The sequence below is a fragment of the Stegostoma tigrinum genome, chromosome 10 (genome assembly GCF_030684315.1).
Source record: "Stegostoma tigrinum isolate sSteTig4 chromosome 10, sSteTig4.hap1, whole genome shotgun sequence".
NCBI classification, from domain to species: Eukaryota; Metazoa; Chordata; class Chondrichthyes; order Orectolobiformes; family Stegostomatidae; genus Stegostoma; species Stegostoma tigrinum.
In genome coordinates this window covers 31,485,213-31,501,781 of record NC_081363.1, presented here as the reverse complement: position 1 = coordinate 31,501,781, position 16,569 = coordinate 31,485,213, and the positions used below count along the sequence as shown (strand labels likewise).

Genomic DNA, 16,569 nt, shown 5'->3' with positions numbered 1-16,569 from the left:
TATCCCCTCCCTACATCCCCACCTACCCTCTCTCCACCTATCTTCTTTACTCTCCATCTTCGGTCCGCCTCCCCCTCTCTCCCTATTTATTCCAGTTCCCTCTCCCCATCCCCCTCTCTGATGAAGGGTCTAGGCCCGAAACGTCAGCTTTTGTGCTCCTGAGATGCTGCTTGGCCTGCTGTGTTCATCCAGCCTCACATTTTATTATCTAGCTACAAAAAGGTAACTGGAATTCAGGATTTACATATTGGACAATGGACTTCCAGAGCAAAAAAGTGATCTATTTCGATCCAAAATTTCTTAGATCTCAATTTGAAAATGATTCCTGGCAGTGTGGTCAGCCCACTGTAGGACGAATGAGAGCATGGAAAGGACATTATAAAGATTAAATTATTTTACAGTTACAAAGACAGACTCAAAACAGAAAAGCCGAAACTCCATTGTGCAGATGTAATTGTGGCAGGGTGGGACCTCTGTCAGTATGAATGGATACTGACCTACTCAGAAGTCAGAGAACCCTAACTAATACAGGGATATGATTCCCACCATAACCACATCAGAAACTCCTGTGATTTACAGGAGCAGGAGTAGTGTTGGTTAAAAATTCCAACAATAGCTTGAGACAAGATTGAAGTAATTGGGATAGCAGCAATAGCAGCCCCATGGAATAGAATAAATGTGAATTACTGAAAGCAAAATAACGCAAGGAAAAATATAAGTGGGATCAGAGTAGAATGGTTCAAGTAAAAAAAAGAGTTAGTTCACCTGTGATGGGTTGAATGGCTTCAATCTGTGCTGTGATTTCTATGGTTATGACAAAAAGGCCACCTATAGTAATAGTCCTATGGTGCTAACCAGAAAGTTAAAAATTAGTTTCTAATATTCTTTACATTTGCAGAAAGCTGACACTTCAAAGGTTATGAGATAACAAGGCGAAGAGCTGGATGAACACCGCAGGCCAAGCAGCAAAGGAGCAGGAAAGCTGACGTTTCGGGTCAGAAACGGGGGGAGGGGAAGGAAATTCTGAAATAAATAGAGAAGGGGAGGCAGATAGAAGAGAAATAAAGGAGAAAATAGGTGGAGAGGAACAGACAGATCAAAGAGGCAGGGTTGGGGCCAGTCAAGGTGAGTGTAGGTGTAGAGTTAGTGGGGGATAGGTCAGTCCAGGGAGGACAGACCGGTCAAGGGGGTGGGAGGAGACTTGTAGGTAGGAGATGGGGGTGGCGCTTGAGGTGGGAGGAGGGGATAGGTTCGAGGAAGGACAGGTTAGGGAGGCAGGGACATGCTGGGCTGGTTTTGGGATATGGTCAGGGAGGGGAGATTTTGAAACTTGTGAAGCCAGCATTGATACCATTTTGCTGCAGGGTTCCCAAGTGAAATGTGAGGTGCTGTTTCTGCAACCTTCGGGTGGCGTTTTTGTGGCACTGCAGGAGGCCCAGGAGGGACATGTCGTCAGGGGATTGGGAGTGGGAGTTGAAATGGTTCGCGACTAGGAGGTGCAGTTGTTAGCTGCGAACTGAGCGGAGGTGTTCCTAGGTTGTTGCGAACCGAGCATAGGTCGTAGTTGCGAGCCATTTCAACTTCCCTTCCTCAGATGACACGTCCAACCTGGGCCTCCTTTATCCATCTTCTATCTGCGCCCCCCCCCCCTCCCTATTTATTTCAGAATCCCCTTCCCCTCCCCCATTTCTGAAGAAGGGTCTAGACCCAAAACGTCAGCTTTCCTGCTCCTCTGATGCTGCTTGGCCTGCAGTGTTCATCCAGCTCTACACCTTGTTATCTCATTCTCCAGCATCTGCAGTTCCTACTATCACTACAGAGTTTAACTTGCATTTGGAAGTCATTAAAGCAAGAAGTGCTTGAGAAACTCAGTAAGCCTTGTAGCATCTGTGGCGAGAGAAACAGCGTTAATGTTTCAAGTCTAATGGTTCATCTTCAAAACTTAATTCTGTTCTTCTCTTCACAGAAGCTGCTTGATCTGCTAAGTTCCCTCAGCAGTTTGCTTTCATTTCAGATCTCCGGCACTAACAATATGTTGCTGATATATGATTATCAGGGTGATATGTCGGGTTGCAATATGAATATGCAATTAGTGGTTATCTGTAGCGTAACTGACTTCTAAAAAGGGAGAACTGCAATTTTATGCAAGTTTGCATAATTACTTTCTACAGTGTCATATGAAAATATCAAACCAAACCATTTGACTTATCACCTTCTCACCACTACTTGCACAGGCTTTACTGTTTTCCCTGAATATCCTGTATCATATTTATACACCAGTTTATGAATATATTAACCTACCTGCCGATGATAATTTATCTGTAGTTCTTGTTCGATCTCAGAGTCAAGTTCAGGTACATCAGACTGATCAGAGTCGGACTGGTCACTATTGGAGTCTACAAAACTTTCTGTAAATGAGAAGGTTAACTTGCATCTCAGACTAAAACAAGACACATTATTTTATGATCCTAATGTAGAATCAGTCATTGTGACCATGTTTTTTGCTGTTTGAACCTTATCCCCTGACATTCCCTCTCCAAGACTCTCTGCCTCCTGAAAAAGCTTTTGATCACCTGTCTTAAGATTTTCTTTCGCGGTTCAATACCAAATGTTGTCTGACAACACTCCTATAAAATGTTTTGGCTTGTTATTTAAGTGTACAATGTTGTTATCAAGGTTTATTAACTACAATTGAAATACATGTGTTGTCCCATTTTTTTTTTCCATTCCTATTTGATAAATGTTAGTTTAAATTCCAGTTTGAAGCCTAAGTCAAAGTTCAGTGTAGTCTCAGTGTGAAAAAATAAAAATGTTCTATGTTACACTGGGTTTACTGTGATATTTACCTGCCTGGTTCATAGATTAATCAAGCTAACATATAACCAGGATAAATACATGCAAATCAGAAAACAAGAGAAAGTGACAATATCGTAAGATTAATGACTAGCACATGGGACTAAGTATGGTGATCATTGGCTATAAGCTTTAAAATAGTTACAATCAACAAATTTAAAACCCATGATTGATTTTTCACATAATAGCTCAAGTTCAACTGCAATATTTCTTGTATGCTTTCAAGTTTTACTTCATATAACTGTACAGCACAGAAGGCCACTCAGCCCATCGGGCCTTTGTCACTGAGTAATCCAGTTAGTCTCACTGTTCCAATCTATCCTTGTATGCCTGTCACCTTTTTCTCCTTCAAGTATTTTTCCAATTTCCCTTTGAAGGCCATTATTAAATCTATGTGTACCGTTCTATCTGGGAGCTGGTTTGTCGCACTATTACTTCAGCTAATCACCTTAAGTCGCTGTCCTCTGGGTTACCAGCCACTGAAGCAATTAATTTTTAATTAATTTATCTAATCCTTTCATGGTTTTAAATACCTCTTTCAAATCTCCTCCTGGCTTTCTCTGCTTTAATGAAACTATTTGAATGAGAGTACGCATTCATTTTACATCAAACCAACTTTTATTTTCTGTTGAAATCAACAGAGAACAAGAATTAATGTTTGTAAAATGGGTAGGTGACTCAATGCCCTAAGTTTTCCATTGGGTAGTATCGTGAAAATTACCTCTTGAATCTGTGATGAAATTAATACAGTAAGTTGATAATACAATTTTGAGTAAATGAAGTGCTTGCTCACCTTGAAGTACAATATGAAGAAATTCTTTAGATTTTCTTTCAGGGATAAGCTGCCACTGGAAAACTGAATGATCTGCTCCACCAACAGAAAGAACCCATTGGTAATCATATGACCATCGCACATTGGTCACATGTGCTGAATGACCAATGTACTTTTTAAACTTGGATCCTGAAAAATAACAGTTACATTACTATAGAAGGCAACAAAATCTTTCACAGACGGTACAAGTATGAAATGCTTAAATTTCTCTTTTATGTGTTTATACCAATCTCATTAACTCACTTTAACATCAATCAATGGAAGCATTATTACAAATGTGTGCTAATAACTTATCAGGTACAGTGGCAACAGTTACTCTTAAAATTTGTTTAAGCACCTGACATTTGTGGCAATCAGCTCAAATTCCCATGCATAAACACATAATAGCATAAAACATAAGCTTAAGTAATGTCCTGTTGTTTGAACTGAGCATTTTTGCTTCTTCAATCTCCTCAAATGCAGATGGAAGAATCATTTAGAGGGGCAAGGTGGAAATATGGATCAATAAGTGACTTTGTTTCACCATAAGGTGTTCATATAGAATAGCAGTTATGATTGGATCCAAGAAGTGAAATGTGGCTTTGACATAACACAAAATTTTTGAAAAGTGTAACTGTATCCACTGCTCCTGATGTGGCCTCCTCTACATCAGTGGGACCAAATGTAGTCTCAGAGACAGTCTTGAGGAGCACCTGCGCTCTGTACGCAACAAATGATATCTTCTTCCGGTCACCAATCATTTCAACTACCCTTCCCACTCCCTGGGTGACATGTCCATTCTGGGCATCCTCCAGTGTCACAATGACACCACCTGCAAACTGGAGGAGCAGGACCTCATATTCCATCTTGGTGGCCTACAACCCAATGGCCTAAACATGGAATTCACCAGCTATAAAATCTCCCCCTCTCCATCCCCAGCCTCATCCCATGTCCATTTCATTCCCACCGGCTTGACACAACCTGCCCATCTTCTCTAAATAACAACCAAAAGAAATGCGGATGCTGTAAATCAGGAACAAAAACAAAGTTACTGGAAAAGCTCTGCAGGTCTGGCAGCATCTGTGGAGGAGAAAACAGAGTTAACAGTTTGGATCTGGCGACCCTTCCTCAGAAAGGCCCGAGGAAGGGTCACCAGACCCGAAACGTTAACTCTGTTTTCTCCTCCACAGATGCTGCCAGACCTGCTGAGCTTTTCCAGCAACTTTGTTTTTGTTCCTGCCCATTTTCTCTCCCACCTATCCACCTCTCCCATTCCACTGGCCAATCTCCAACACGCCCTACTGCACTGACCTATCACTATCCCACCTACCTTTCCCAGCCCCACCCCTCCTCTTTCTATTTATTTCTGAGCTCCCTTCCCCTCCCCATTTCTGAAGAAGGGTCCTGACCCAAACCATCAACTTGTCTGCTCTCATGATGCTGCTTGGCCTGCTGTGTTCTTCCCGCTCCATACTGTGTTATCCCACACTTTCCCAAATTGTTATCCAATTTGATTTAAGTATGCTAAATTCTGAGTACTCTAACACTTGATTCTAACTCTCTTGTAGCCTTTGCTGCCCGACCCCTCAAATCAGTGTGTTTTTTAATGTTTTCCTGACTGCCTATGTCTGCAAGAATTGTAAAGACCAGGAGTTCTACGCTAGCTTTCAAAGGGACCAGACGTATCTGTACCAGTGCCCTAAGGTCCGAATTATTAATTCTGAACAACAGTAGTTGTGCCCATTGCAATCATGCCATCCTGTTATCCGATGACCAGTGACAGACATTAGTGAGTGAACAACGTGACTGGCAGTTTGATTAGTCATTCGTCAAACAAGCACAATGGGCAAGTGAAGACAATCAACTATGAACAAGAGAGATAAGTTGTATATGATTCCATGAGATCCAGGACATCAAAAAAAAACTGCCTCGTCTAAAACTCCAGGATACTGCCAAACAAAAAGACCAAATCTTCTGTTTAAGAATCAATTGCCTCATCCAGAATCCAGGATTGTATAAGGAAGAAAATACTTATTTCAGAACAACTGCCTTCCAGGAAGAAAATTCAAAAGATTAGGTGCATTCCTGTTAGGATAAGGCCTTCAAAAGAATTATATCCTCTGTGAAGGATATCCGACATACAAAAGATCCTTCTATGGAAAGGTATTTCGCAGACTAGAACCAAAGTTAATAGCCTTAAAGTGAAAGGCCTACTACGCTTTCAATTCCAAAGAGAGCGTATCTGAAAAGAATGAACTGTCCAGGCCACTTGTGAAGTCAGAGACTTAAGGCAAATGGCAAAGTGGTAAATATAGAGTACTATTGTGCTATAATACATGGTTGTATAATAGGTTAACAATGTGTTGGGGGGGTTGCACAGGGAAGCTTAGAGGGAGATTTGTATAAGGTAATGTTTCTGAAGGGATTAATGTTAATGTCACATTGGTTGAACCAATTCAACTGATGTCAAACAGAGTCTGTGGAGAGAGAAGGGAGTTCTACTCTAGCTTTCAGAGGAAGCCCCTGTATTTGTACCAGCTCCTTATGAGCCTAGCAATTACGTTGAACCAAATTTTAGTTGTACTTAATGTCATCCTGCAATAAACCTTATTATCTAAGTCCAGTATCTCTTCTGTAGATACTCTACAGTAGTACATCTTCTATCATTAATCATGAGATACAACAATATACCAGCAGCGGTTCATCAGGGAAAATACCACAGAATGTTTTATTAATAGTCAGGAAAAGGACTGAAGACTGTCCAAAATCATGATTAAGTGTTCTGGTTATCAAGATATTCTAATAAATCGTTTATTAAGGTTAAGGTTTATTACATGCAAATTACCTACCAGCTCGGTTTTATATAACCTACAAATCTTGCAATGTTAGTCTTTGAAGTAAATTCCTTTACAAATATTTTGAAAATTTAAAATTTAAAATTTAAATGAATCATTAGCTCTGAACTAATTTTCTTTTATCCTTGAGGAGTTAATAACATCAAGAGAATGCAAATCTGAAAGAACTATGCATCAGTAGACAAACACTTGAAACCAGAAATATTTCTGAATCATTAACATTGAACTAGCTATTTTTGCCATTGCAATATCAAAACCATTACTAATATAAGTACAAAAATAATACAAAAATCTCTACATAAGCCTCTTTTAAAAGACAAGTCATTTAAGAAGTACATTTTTCATGTGGCTAATATTTGAACTTGCACAATAAAATAAACATTATGGTGCTTTATAAATATACTGCAGTTTTATCACATTTACTAAATCTTAAACCTAAGCATCCAAAGGACTTCAGTGGGCAGTTAGCAGTTTTCCTGTCAAATATGCATTTCTGCTGGTCATCTTGAAGTCTGCTACATTATGCATCTATTAAACGATGTTCCTAGGTTGCTAGTCTTTCAAGCTTAGGAAGAATTGACACATGTATCCATTTTCCAAACCACAAAACTATTCTTCTCACTTGGATGGAAATATGTTGAAGCTATTATAAACTCAAGATTGTGAATGATGATGATTTCTCTTCACAGCTGAAAAATACTGCATCCCATTTTAAGAGAAATATATACAATATAACCTTAATAATATGCCATAAGAAATATTTTTCAGAAAAGTTAATAATTACAAGTTTTCCCACATATTAGAAAAAGAAATTGGCACTAGTTAACATAAACAAAGGTGGTCATGTACAATTTTACTTTTCAGCAGCACTGTGCCTTGTGTGACAATTCTAGATATCTTACAATCAACTTTTTTGGGGGTATTATTGCACCCATCTGGTGGGACTTGATCCTGGGCCTCCTGGCCCAGATGTAGGGACACTGCCATTGCTCAAAAGCTCTTACATGACCCCTTATCACAAATTATATGATAGCATTTAGGTGTAAGTAATTAAGAATTCAAATGTAAATTTGGTCTTTATTGCTAGCATCTTGTGATTTAAAATTAGGGAAGTTTTGTTACAACTTTACAGTGCTGGTGACGTTGCACTGGGAGTACTCTGTACAGTTTCGATCCCAGTATTTAAGAAAGAATATACTGGATTGAAGGCAATTGCAAAAGACATTCACTCGACTCATTCCTAGATTGAAGGGGTTGACTTATCAAGAACTAAACAAATTCAGCCTTTATTCATCAGAGTTTAGAAAAATATAGGGTGATCTTATTGAAACAAATAAGATGGGGCTTGACAGAGCAGACTTTGAGATGACGTTTCTACTTGTGGTGAAGTTTCAAACTTGGGGAACAGCGATACAAAAGAATTTTTCTCAGAAGGTAGTGAATGTCTGAAACTCTCTATTCCACAGACTGGTGAAGGATGGATCACTGAAAACACTTAAAGAAAATGATTTTGTTTTGAAATATTGACGAGTTAAGATTTTTAAGGAGCTGGCACAAAAGAGGAGGTGAGGCTTAGGACAGAAGAGCCACGATCTTGTGAAACGGAAGGGCAGGCTTGAAGGGATGGATTTTGTACCTGTGCTCATATTTCTCATGTTCAATAACTTTGTATTTTTTAACTATCACTTATTTGTTACTGCTGGTACATTGTTAGCACATATTGAAGTAGCCAAGGCCTGAAATTTTATGATTTCTTGAACAGACGGATAATAAAATTGTGTGACTCTTTTTCTGTCTCCTTGTTTCACAGAAAAGTAGAATGTAAACCTCAAATCAAAAGCAGAAATTGCTGAAAATATGGCTCACTAAGCTTTAAGACATTAATGCTGAGTTCTCTCCACAGATGCTTCCAGACATGCTAATGTTTTCCAGCAATTTCAGTTTTTCTTTCGGATTTCTAGCATCCATAGTTCTTACAGTTTTTTTTGTCAAGTAAAACTCAAAGTTGCATGGAGGCCTGGATTAAGGCAGATGATTAGATTAGATTAGATTCCCTCACAGGCTCTTTGGCCCAACAAGTCCACACCACCTCTTGAAGCATCCCACCCAGACCCATCCCTCTATAACCCACACACCCCACATATAATTAACAAATTACAAATAATTAATGAAAATACACACAATATATTCACATAACTGATTTTTTTTAAAAAGTTACCTCTTTTGAAACCAGGATATCGAAAAAGTTTCACTAATCCATAATCATCTGCAGTAACCAAAACCTGGTCCTTGAAATTTGCATCCACTGAATTAATGCCATTGACATCTAAATATTTAGGCCATATTCCATTTACTTCTGGACCCAATACACAAGTCCAGGTTGCCCACTGAACATCCTTTATCTCTTCTTTGTTTGTAATTTCTTTACCACCTGAAATAGCACAAAAACAAAATGACACCAGAAAATAAATCTGAAACAAACAAATTGAGAAAACAGGATAAAATATTGGATAGTTGACCCAGCATCTAGACCATATAGATGAAGAACCACACATTACCTACTTCACTGTTCCCCATTGACTCTCTGGCTACCAGTGAATACACTTCAAAACACTTAACTTATGCATCCATCTATGGATTATTTTACTTATATCCTTACAATACTCTGCTTTTACAATCTTGCCCAGTCCTACACCTCAAACCTATCATTCAAGTTTTCGACTCCCCATCTCCACCCTGCTGTCCCCAACCCCAACCCCTCACCTTGCATTCCCTGCACCAGCTCTCTACCGTAGATGGTAGAATCATTGGTCATTATCCTCCTATAGGCTGCAATCATGAAGGCTTTCCCTTGCTACCTTCTTAATTTTCTCACATTTCCTATTGTGTAATCCTTCTTCCATTACAGAACCATGGAACATATTGTTAAATGAAGAACATGCAACTTGGAAAGATTTTTTTATCACAAATCAATTGTGCAAAGAATCATAGTGCAAAGTGACAAATCAAGAAAGGGTAAGCATTCAATTAGACATTTTTATTCTTTAATCAAGGTGAAATCCTTACTTGGCATGCTGTAAAACAATCTTTTTCCAGAGCCATCATTAGTTTGCAAGTATTTACTATCAGTTGACCAATCCATATGTGTGATGAAGCTCAAAGATCCGAAACATTCACCAACTTTTTTATATCGTTGCAAGACTCCATAGATATCAATAGAGCTATCGTTTGAGCCCACAGACAAATATGATCCATCAGGTGAATATTTTAATTCATGAATTGCTTCTTTCCTATCCTTAATATGAACAACTTCAGTCATATCTCTGTAACAGTAAAACAATTTACGATGAAAATGATCCAAAATGCAACCCCCAAAAATAGTACTAGATTCCAGTGGCACCACACCAGTGCGATTGACCTGCTGCATCTTTCTATAACCAGCTTCAAATATTGATGTTCTTGTAGGAGTTTATAATAGAAATAAGTCCACAGAGCAGTACAATATCTTTGACACATTACTAGTGGAACTCCCAAGGTGTTATCACACCAGGGACTTTAGGACATGCTGATTCTTCACGTAAAATATGGTTACAGGCTGGAGTATAATTGAACTAGAACAGATAATGAAAACTTCAAAAATCATACACTGAGTCTCGAACTTTTGAATTTCTTTTATAAATTTCCACACCCACATTATAATATAAATTAACAGAAAGTAATGACAGAAATGCAAGTGAAAGGTATAGACGGCAAGGCACAGTAATTATACTATTACAGAAAAAGAATCTTGTTTGTATCCACTATAAACTCAGTATCAAAATGATATAAGTCATTGAACAACAATTACAAAGGTAACTCCTTAATCATGATTCTCTCTCCATATATACTGTCATACCTGCTGAGTTTCTCCAACAATTCCTATCTTAATCTAAGATAATTTCAGAACATGCATGAATGTCAATTCTGGGGCTGTTGGAGGGGGTTAAAAATCGAAGGATTAAGAGGAGTAAAATCCAAGGTGAGGAAAAAGCTTGGCTTTTGGCAGGCTGGTAGCATTGACAGCAAATGAGGCTATGTAGCAAGCAGATAGCAAAAGTTGAGAGACTGAAAACGCTGAAACGTTAGAAATTTATTGACATCAGATTGCTTAGATGATAACAAGGGATAAGTACAAAAGGAATGAGGCTGAAAAAGAAAGCGCAGAATTGTAAGAGGAATGGAAGGCGACAGGTAAAATATATATTGTGCTACTCATGGACTCAGGACATTTCAAAGTTTATCACAACCAATTTATCACTATGAAAAATTTCAGAATTTCAGAAGCGATTGCTAATTCGCAAACAGCAAGTTCCCGGAAACAGTAAATAAACAAACAAACAAACAAACAGAGATAATGGGAACTGCAGATGCTGGAGAACCCAAGATAACAAAGTGCGAGGCTGGATGAACACAGCAGGCCCAGCAGCATCTCAGGAGCACAAAAGCTGACGTTTCGGGCCTAGACCGTTCACCAGCGAGGGGAACGGGGAGAGGGTTCTGGAATAAACAGGGAGAGAGGGGGAGGCAGACCGAAGATGGAGAGAAAAGAAGATAGGTGAAGAGGAGAGTATAGGTGGGGAGGTAGGGAGGGGATAGGTCAGTCCAGGGAAGACGGACAGGTCAAGGAGGTGGGATGAGGTTAGTAGGTAGGAAATGGAGGTGCCGCTTGGGGTGGGAGGAAGGGATGGGTGAGAGAAAGAACAGGTTATGGAGGCAGAGACAGGCTGGGCTGGTTTTGGGATGCAGTGGGGGGAGGGGACGAACTGGGCTGGTTTTGGGATGCGGTGGGGGAAGAGGAGATTTTGAAGCTAGTGAAGTCCACATTGATACCATTGAGTTGCAGGGTTCCCAAGCAGAATATGAGTTGCTGTTCCTGGAACCTTCGGGTGGCATCATTGTGGCACTGCAGGAGGCCCATGATGGACATGTCATCTAAAGAATGGGAGGGGGAGTGGAAATGTTTTGCGACTGGGAGGTGCAGTTGTTTATTGCGAACTGAGCGGAGGTGTTCTGCAAAGCAGTCCCCAAGCCACCAGCAAGCCACACCGGGTACAATGGATACAGTATACCACATTGGCAGATGTGCAGGTGAACCTCTGCTTAATATGGAAATTCATCTTGGGGCCTGGGATGGGGGTGAGGGAGGGGGTGTGGGGGCAAGTGTAGCACTTCCTGCGGTTGCAGGGGAAGGTGCCAGGTGTGGTGGGGTTGGAGGGCAGTGTGGAGCGAACAAGGGAGTCACAGAGAGAGTGGTCTCTCCGGAAAGCAGACAAGGGTGGGGATGGAAAAATGTCTTGGGTGCTGGGGTCAGATTGTAGATGGCGGAAGTGTCGGAGGATGATGTGTTGTATCCGGAGGTTGGTGGGGTGGTATGTGGGAATGAGGGGGATCCTCTTTGGGCAGTTGTGGTGGGGGCAGGGTGTGAGGGATGTGTTGCGGGAAATGCGGGAGACGCGGTCAAGGGCGTCCTCGACCACTGTGGGGGAAAAGTTGCAGTCCTTGAAGAACTTGGACATCTGGAATGTGCAGGAGTGGAATGCCTCATCCTGGGAGCAGATGCGGCAGAGGTGGAGGAATTGGGAATAGGGGATGGAATTTTTGCAGGAGGGTGGGTGGGAGGAGGTGTATTCTAGGTAGCTGTGGGAGTCAGTGGGCTTGAAATGGACATCAGTTACAAGCTGGTTGCCTGAGATAGAGACAGAGAGGTCCAGGAAGGTGAGGGATGTGTTGGAGATGGCCCAGGTGAACTGAAGGTTGGGGTGGAAGGTGTTGGTGAAGTGGATGAACTGTTCTTGGGAGCAAGAGGCAGCACCGATACAATCATCAATGTAACGGAGGAAGAGGTGGGGTTTGGGGCCTGTGTAGGTGTGGAAGAGGGACTGTTCCACGTAACCTACAAAGAGGCAGGCATAGCTGGGGCCCCATGGCCACCCCCTTTGTCTGTCGGAAGTGGGAGGAATCGAAAGAGAAGTTGTTGAGGGTGAGGACGAGTTCGGCTGGGCGGATGAGGGTGTCGGTGGAGGGGGCTGGTCGGGCCTGCGGGACAGGAAGAAGCGGAGGGCCTTGAGGCCATCTGTATGGTTTTAGTGACACTAGTTATAGAGTTATACGGTACAGGAGCAGACCCTGTGGTCCAACCAGTCCATGCCAAACATAATCCCAAACTAAACTAGCCCCAGGCCAGTATCCCTCCAAACTTTTCTTATTCATGTACTTATCCAAATGTGTTTTAATTACACCCACATCCACCAGTTCCTGAAAGTTCATTCCACACTTAAGCCCCGCTCTGCATACAAAATTTTGCATTTTTAAAACTCTCTCCTCTCACCTTAAGAACGTGTCCCCTAATCTTGAAATCCCCCATCCTAAGGAAAAGACAACTACCATTGACTCTACCTTTACCTCTTATTATTTTATAAACTTCTGTCAGGTCTCCTCTCACCCACCCATGCTCCAGTGAAAAAGGTCCAGGCTTATCCAGCCTTTCTTTATAACTGAAGCACTCCATACCTATTAAGTGATAAATATTGCTGAGGGGTTTGGAAGAAACACCCTGTTGTCTTTAAGTTACAGTAGCCTATATACCTACAAGAGAACCAATAGAGCTATTGTTTTATGTCCTCAATGCTATTGCTGAATTCCCTCAGTTCAAAGCAGAGTGCAGCAGGGCATGTCAGGAGCTGTTTATAAATGTACCTAAAAGTGAGAGGTCAACCTTATGAAGCCAAAATACCGGACTACTGGCATGCTAAATAGCAAGTGATAGACAAAGTTAGGAAATCCCATGAACAGCAGGTCAGATCTAAGTTCTATAGTCCTGTCTCTAAGTATTAGTGGGCTATTAAAAATTCACAGGAGGCAATGGCTCCACAAATATCCCTATCTTTAATAACATCAGTGCAAAAAACAAGGCTGAGCATCTGTAGCAACATTCAGCTGGAAGTTTCTAGTAGATGATCCACTTTTGGAACAGGTCAAAGTCCCGAGTATCACAGATGCCAGTCTTCAGATAACTTGATTGAATTTATACAATAGGATGAAACAGCCAAAAATACTGGATACTGCAGAAGCTGTGGGCTCTGACAACATTAAAGCAATATTCCTGAAGACCTGTCCTCCAAAACTTATCACACTCATAGCCAAGCTGTTCTAGTACAGCTACAATGGTGGCATCTACCGAACAATGTGGAAAATTCCCCAGGTATGTCCTGTACACAAAAAGCAAGCCAAATTCAACTCATCAGTCTACAGTAGATTATCAGTAAATTAATAGAAAGGGTTAGTGCTATTAAGCAGCACTAGCTTGGCAACCCGAAACATCAGCTTTTGTGCTCCTGAGATGCTGCTTGGCCTGCTGTGTTCATCCAGCTTCACACTTTATTAATCTGCTCATTGGTACTCAGATTGGGTTCTTTCAGGGCCACTTCGCTCCTGATATCTTTACAGCCTTAATTCAAGTTATGGACAACTGAGGTGAAATCCAGAGGAAAGATGAGAAACGGTGTCAAGACTACATTTTACTGAGTAAGGCATCAAGGGGTCGTGGAACAAAACTAGAGTTGAAGTGAATCAGAGGAAAACTCTCAAGTGGCTAAAGTCATACCTAGTATAAAGGGAATTTGGAGGTTGTTGTGGTTGTTGGAGGTCAGTCATTTCAGCTCCAAGACATCGCTGCAGGAGGTCTTCAAGTGTCCTATGTCAAATTAACCTCAGCTTGAATGTTGGACCAAACATTCACTCACTCCACTGATGCTCAGTAGCAGCAGGGTGAACCAACTACAAGATGCACTTCTGCTCTACCATCAACTCTACCACCTAGAAGGACAAGAGGAGCTGATACGTGGGAACATCACCACGTGCATGCACTCCTTCAAGCCACTCGTCATTTCAACTTGGCAATATAGCAGCATTCTTTCAGTGGAGCTGGAACTCCCTCCCTACTGGCATTGTGGGTGTACCCACTCCAAATGAATGGCAGCAGTTCAAGATGGGAGTTCATCCTCACTTTCACAAGGATGGGCAATAAATCTGGCCCAACAAGCAATGCCAAATCCTGTCGGTGAATAAAACAAAAACATCTGGTGCATTACTTCCTCAACAGGTGTAGAGATGTATGATATGTTCACCAATTTGTACTTCAAAGTCTAACATGGACTGAGTGCTAACCAAAGTGCAAGTTTGAGCTGGGATAGAGTGCAGGCAAAAGCCTTGCCAATGTATCCTCATAAGCTTCCACCTCAGAAGTTGAGCCGAGGGTGTCTAATGTTGCCTCTTTGCAGCATTTCACTTGGTGCCAATAGTGTCTGCAAAAGAGAGGGAATTAATTAAAGAAGGATAAAAAGACTTGTGCAGATTAAGTATGAGATGGTACTGGTAGTGTAATGGGACAGCTGTTCAGCACAATAAAATGTACTGGGATTGATTGCCCATTTAATAGTCTCCACCATTACAAGTGATTGTGCTCTCCTCTTCAGAATGAGAAGTCTGATATCCATCATCAACTCTATCCCAAACCAGTCTTGACTTTCTCAGCCCAGTTATGGGCCAATATTGCATTCACTGAATCAAAGGAGGGATGGAAGATCTGTTAGTCATAATGTAGCAACATGGAAGGTGGCATGCTATCCAAGTAAGTGCATAGGAAGCTGACAGAGCAGGAGGGTTAGTCATTGACTGAACATAATGCATGCAAAACTGAGAATTATAGTCCACGACTCTTGTAAGAGGTGTGTGCACTGGCAGAATCAGAGTGAGTCGTGGTTCTGAGATTGTCAGGCAGCAGATCGATGATGATGATACTTATCATTATGGAGCTAAGAATATCACTGACATTTCTTTATGCAAGGTCAGGAATTCCTTTTCATCCAAGAAATGGCAGTGACATAGCGTGAAATTTGTGTCCAGACTGGTTGAGTCTGATGAAATGGCTTTTGGGGTGGTCAGCTTGGCAAAGGAATACCATTCTCTCCACAACCCTATTCACCAACACCTGCAAAGCAGGTAGTGAGCTTTCTTTCCTCTGGGTTTTGTCCTTAATACTTAAACACAAGCATCACAGTTTGAGGAAATGCTCCTGACTTGCAGAATTTAAGTAGCGTGCAGCTAGACTTAAAATATATCATTAGAGATTTGAAAGTTGGAAGGTTTGAGCAGTTGTGAGCAATTCTGCTTTTCTGGCTGTTCAATTAATCAAGAATGACCTTTCTTGCATAATTAATGAGGTAAAATATGGGACATTATGCAAGAAAGGTCATTCTGAGCCATGGTGGGCTGGGCACCAAAAATCTAACGAAACAAAACACTAGCACAAAGTGGGAAAATTCCACCTGTGTAATCTAGCCCTTCTGTGCTCCTTGAAGCATAAAGCATTATTTTGCCCTCAATATGTCCCAACCTACTGTTACTACCTGCTTACTACTTCTGTGACCACTAGAAGACTTTTATATTCCCATTATAATTAATAATTTTCTTTCATATGCTTTCTTTGCCAGTCATATTTTTCTTTTTATTTCCCCTCTAAAGATATTGTGCTTGGCCTGAGTCTCACTTGATCAGTTCTCTCAAAATTCATCATATGCCATGATTTCCTCTTCCTATTTTGTCATCCAAGAAGCCAAGGCTTTTGCTCTCCATCCTTCTCCCTCATACAGGCTAAGTACATTTCAACATCTATTGCTTAACGACCATTCATCGGCCGGTTATAGATGTTTCTGTCAGTCTTTGGTTCAATTTTACTGGGCTAGATCCTCTCTTGTTTCATTTAAATTTCCTCCTGCAGTTCTGAAGTTTGGCCTTAGATTGTTCCTTGCTCGTTATCACTATAATCTACACCTCATGACATAATAATGGTTCTTAACCATGTTTCCTGAAAGAAACCTGGTCTATTTGGCCCATCTCTTTCTTCAGCCCTAGATCAAAGTTGGACCAAGATTGTGCTGCCTAGAAAAGTTCCCCTGAACATGTCTGAGAGATTGGAAGTGCTGAAGAAATTCAGCAAATTTAGCAGCATTT

General features: G+C 41.0%; 1 protein-coding gene across 5 annotated transcripts in view; it reads right to left on the bottom strand.

Annotated features, from left to right (window-relative positions):
• eml5 (EMAP like 5) overlaps nt 1-16,569 on the bottom strand; it is a 222,168-nt gene that overhangs the window by 122,274 nt on the left and 83,325 nt on the right. For all 5 annotated transcript variants that reach the window (XR_009446227.1, XM_048538474.2, XM_048538475.2 and 2 more), the window contains exons 9-12: nt 9,586-9,842; nt 8,738-8,950; nt 3,647-3,814; nt 2,302-2,408 (exon numbers count right to left, since the gene is read on the bottom strand). Coding sequence is in view for 4 of the 5 variants with exons in the window: in XM_048538474.2 (XP_048394431.1) it covers nt 2,302-2,408; nt 3,647-3,814; nt 8,738-8,950; nt 9,586-9,842 (745 nt within the window). In the remaining variant the exon portion in view is untranslated. The remainder of the gene's footprint in view (nt 1-2,301; nt 2,409-3,646; nt 3,815-8,737; nt 8,951-9,585; nt 9,843-16,569) is intronic.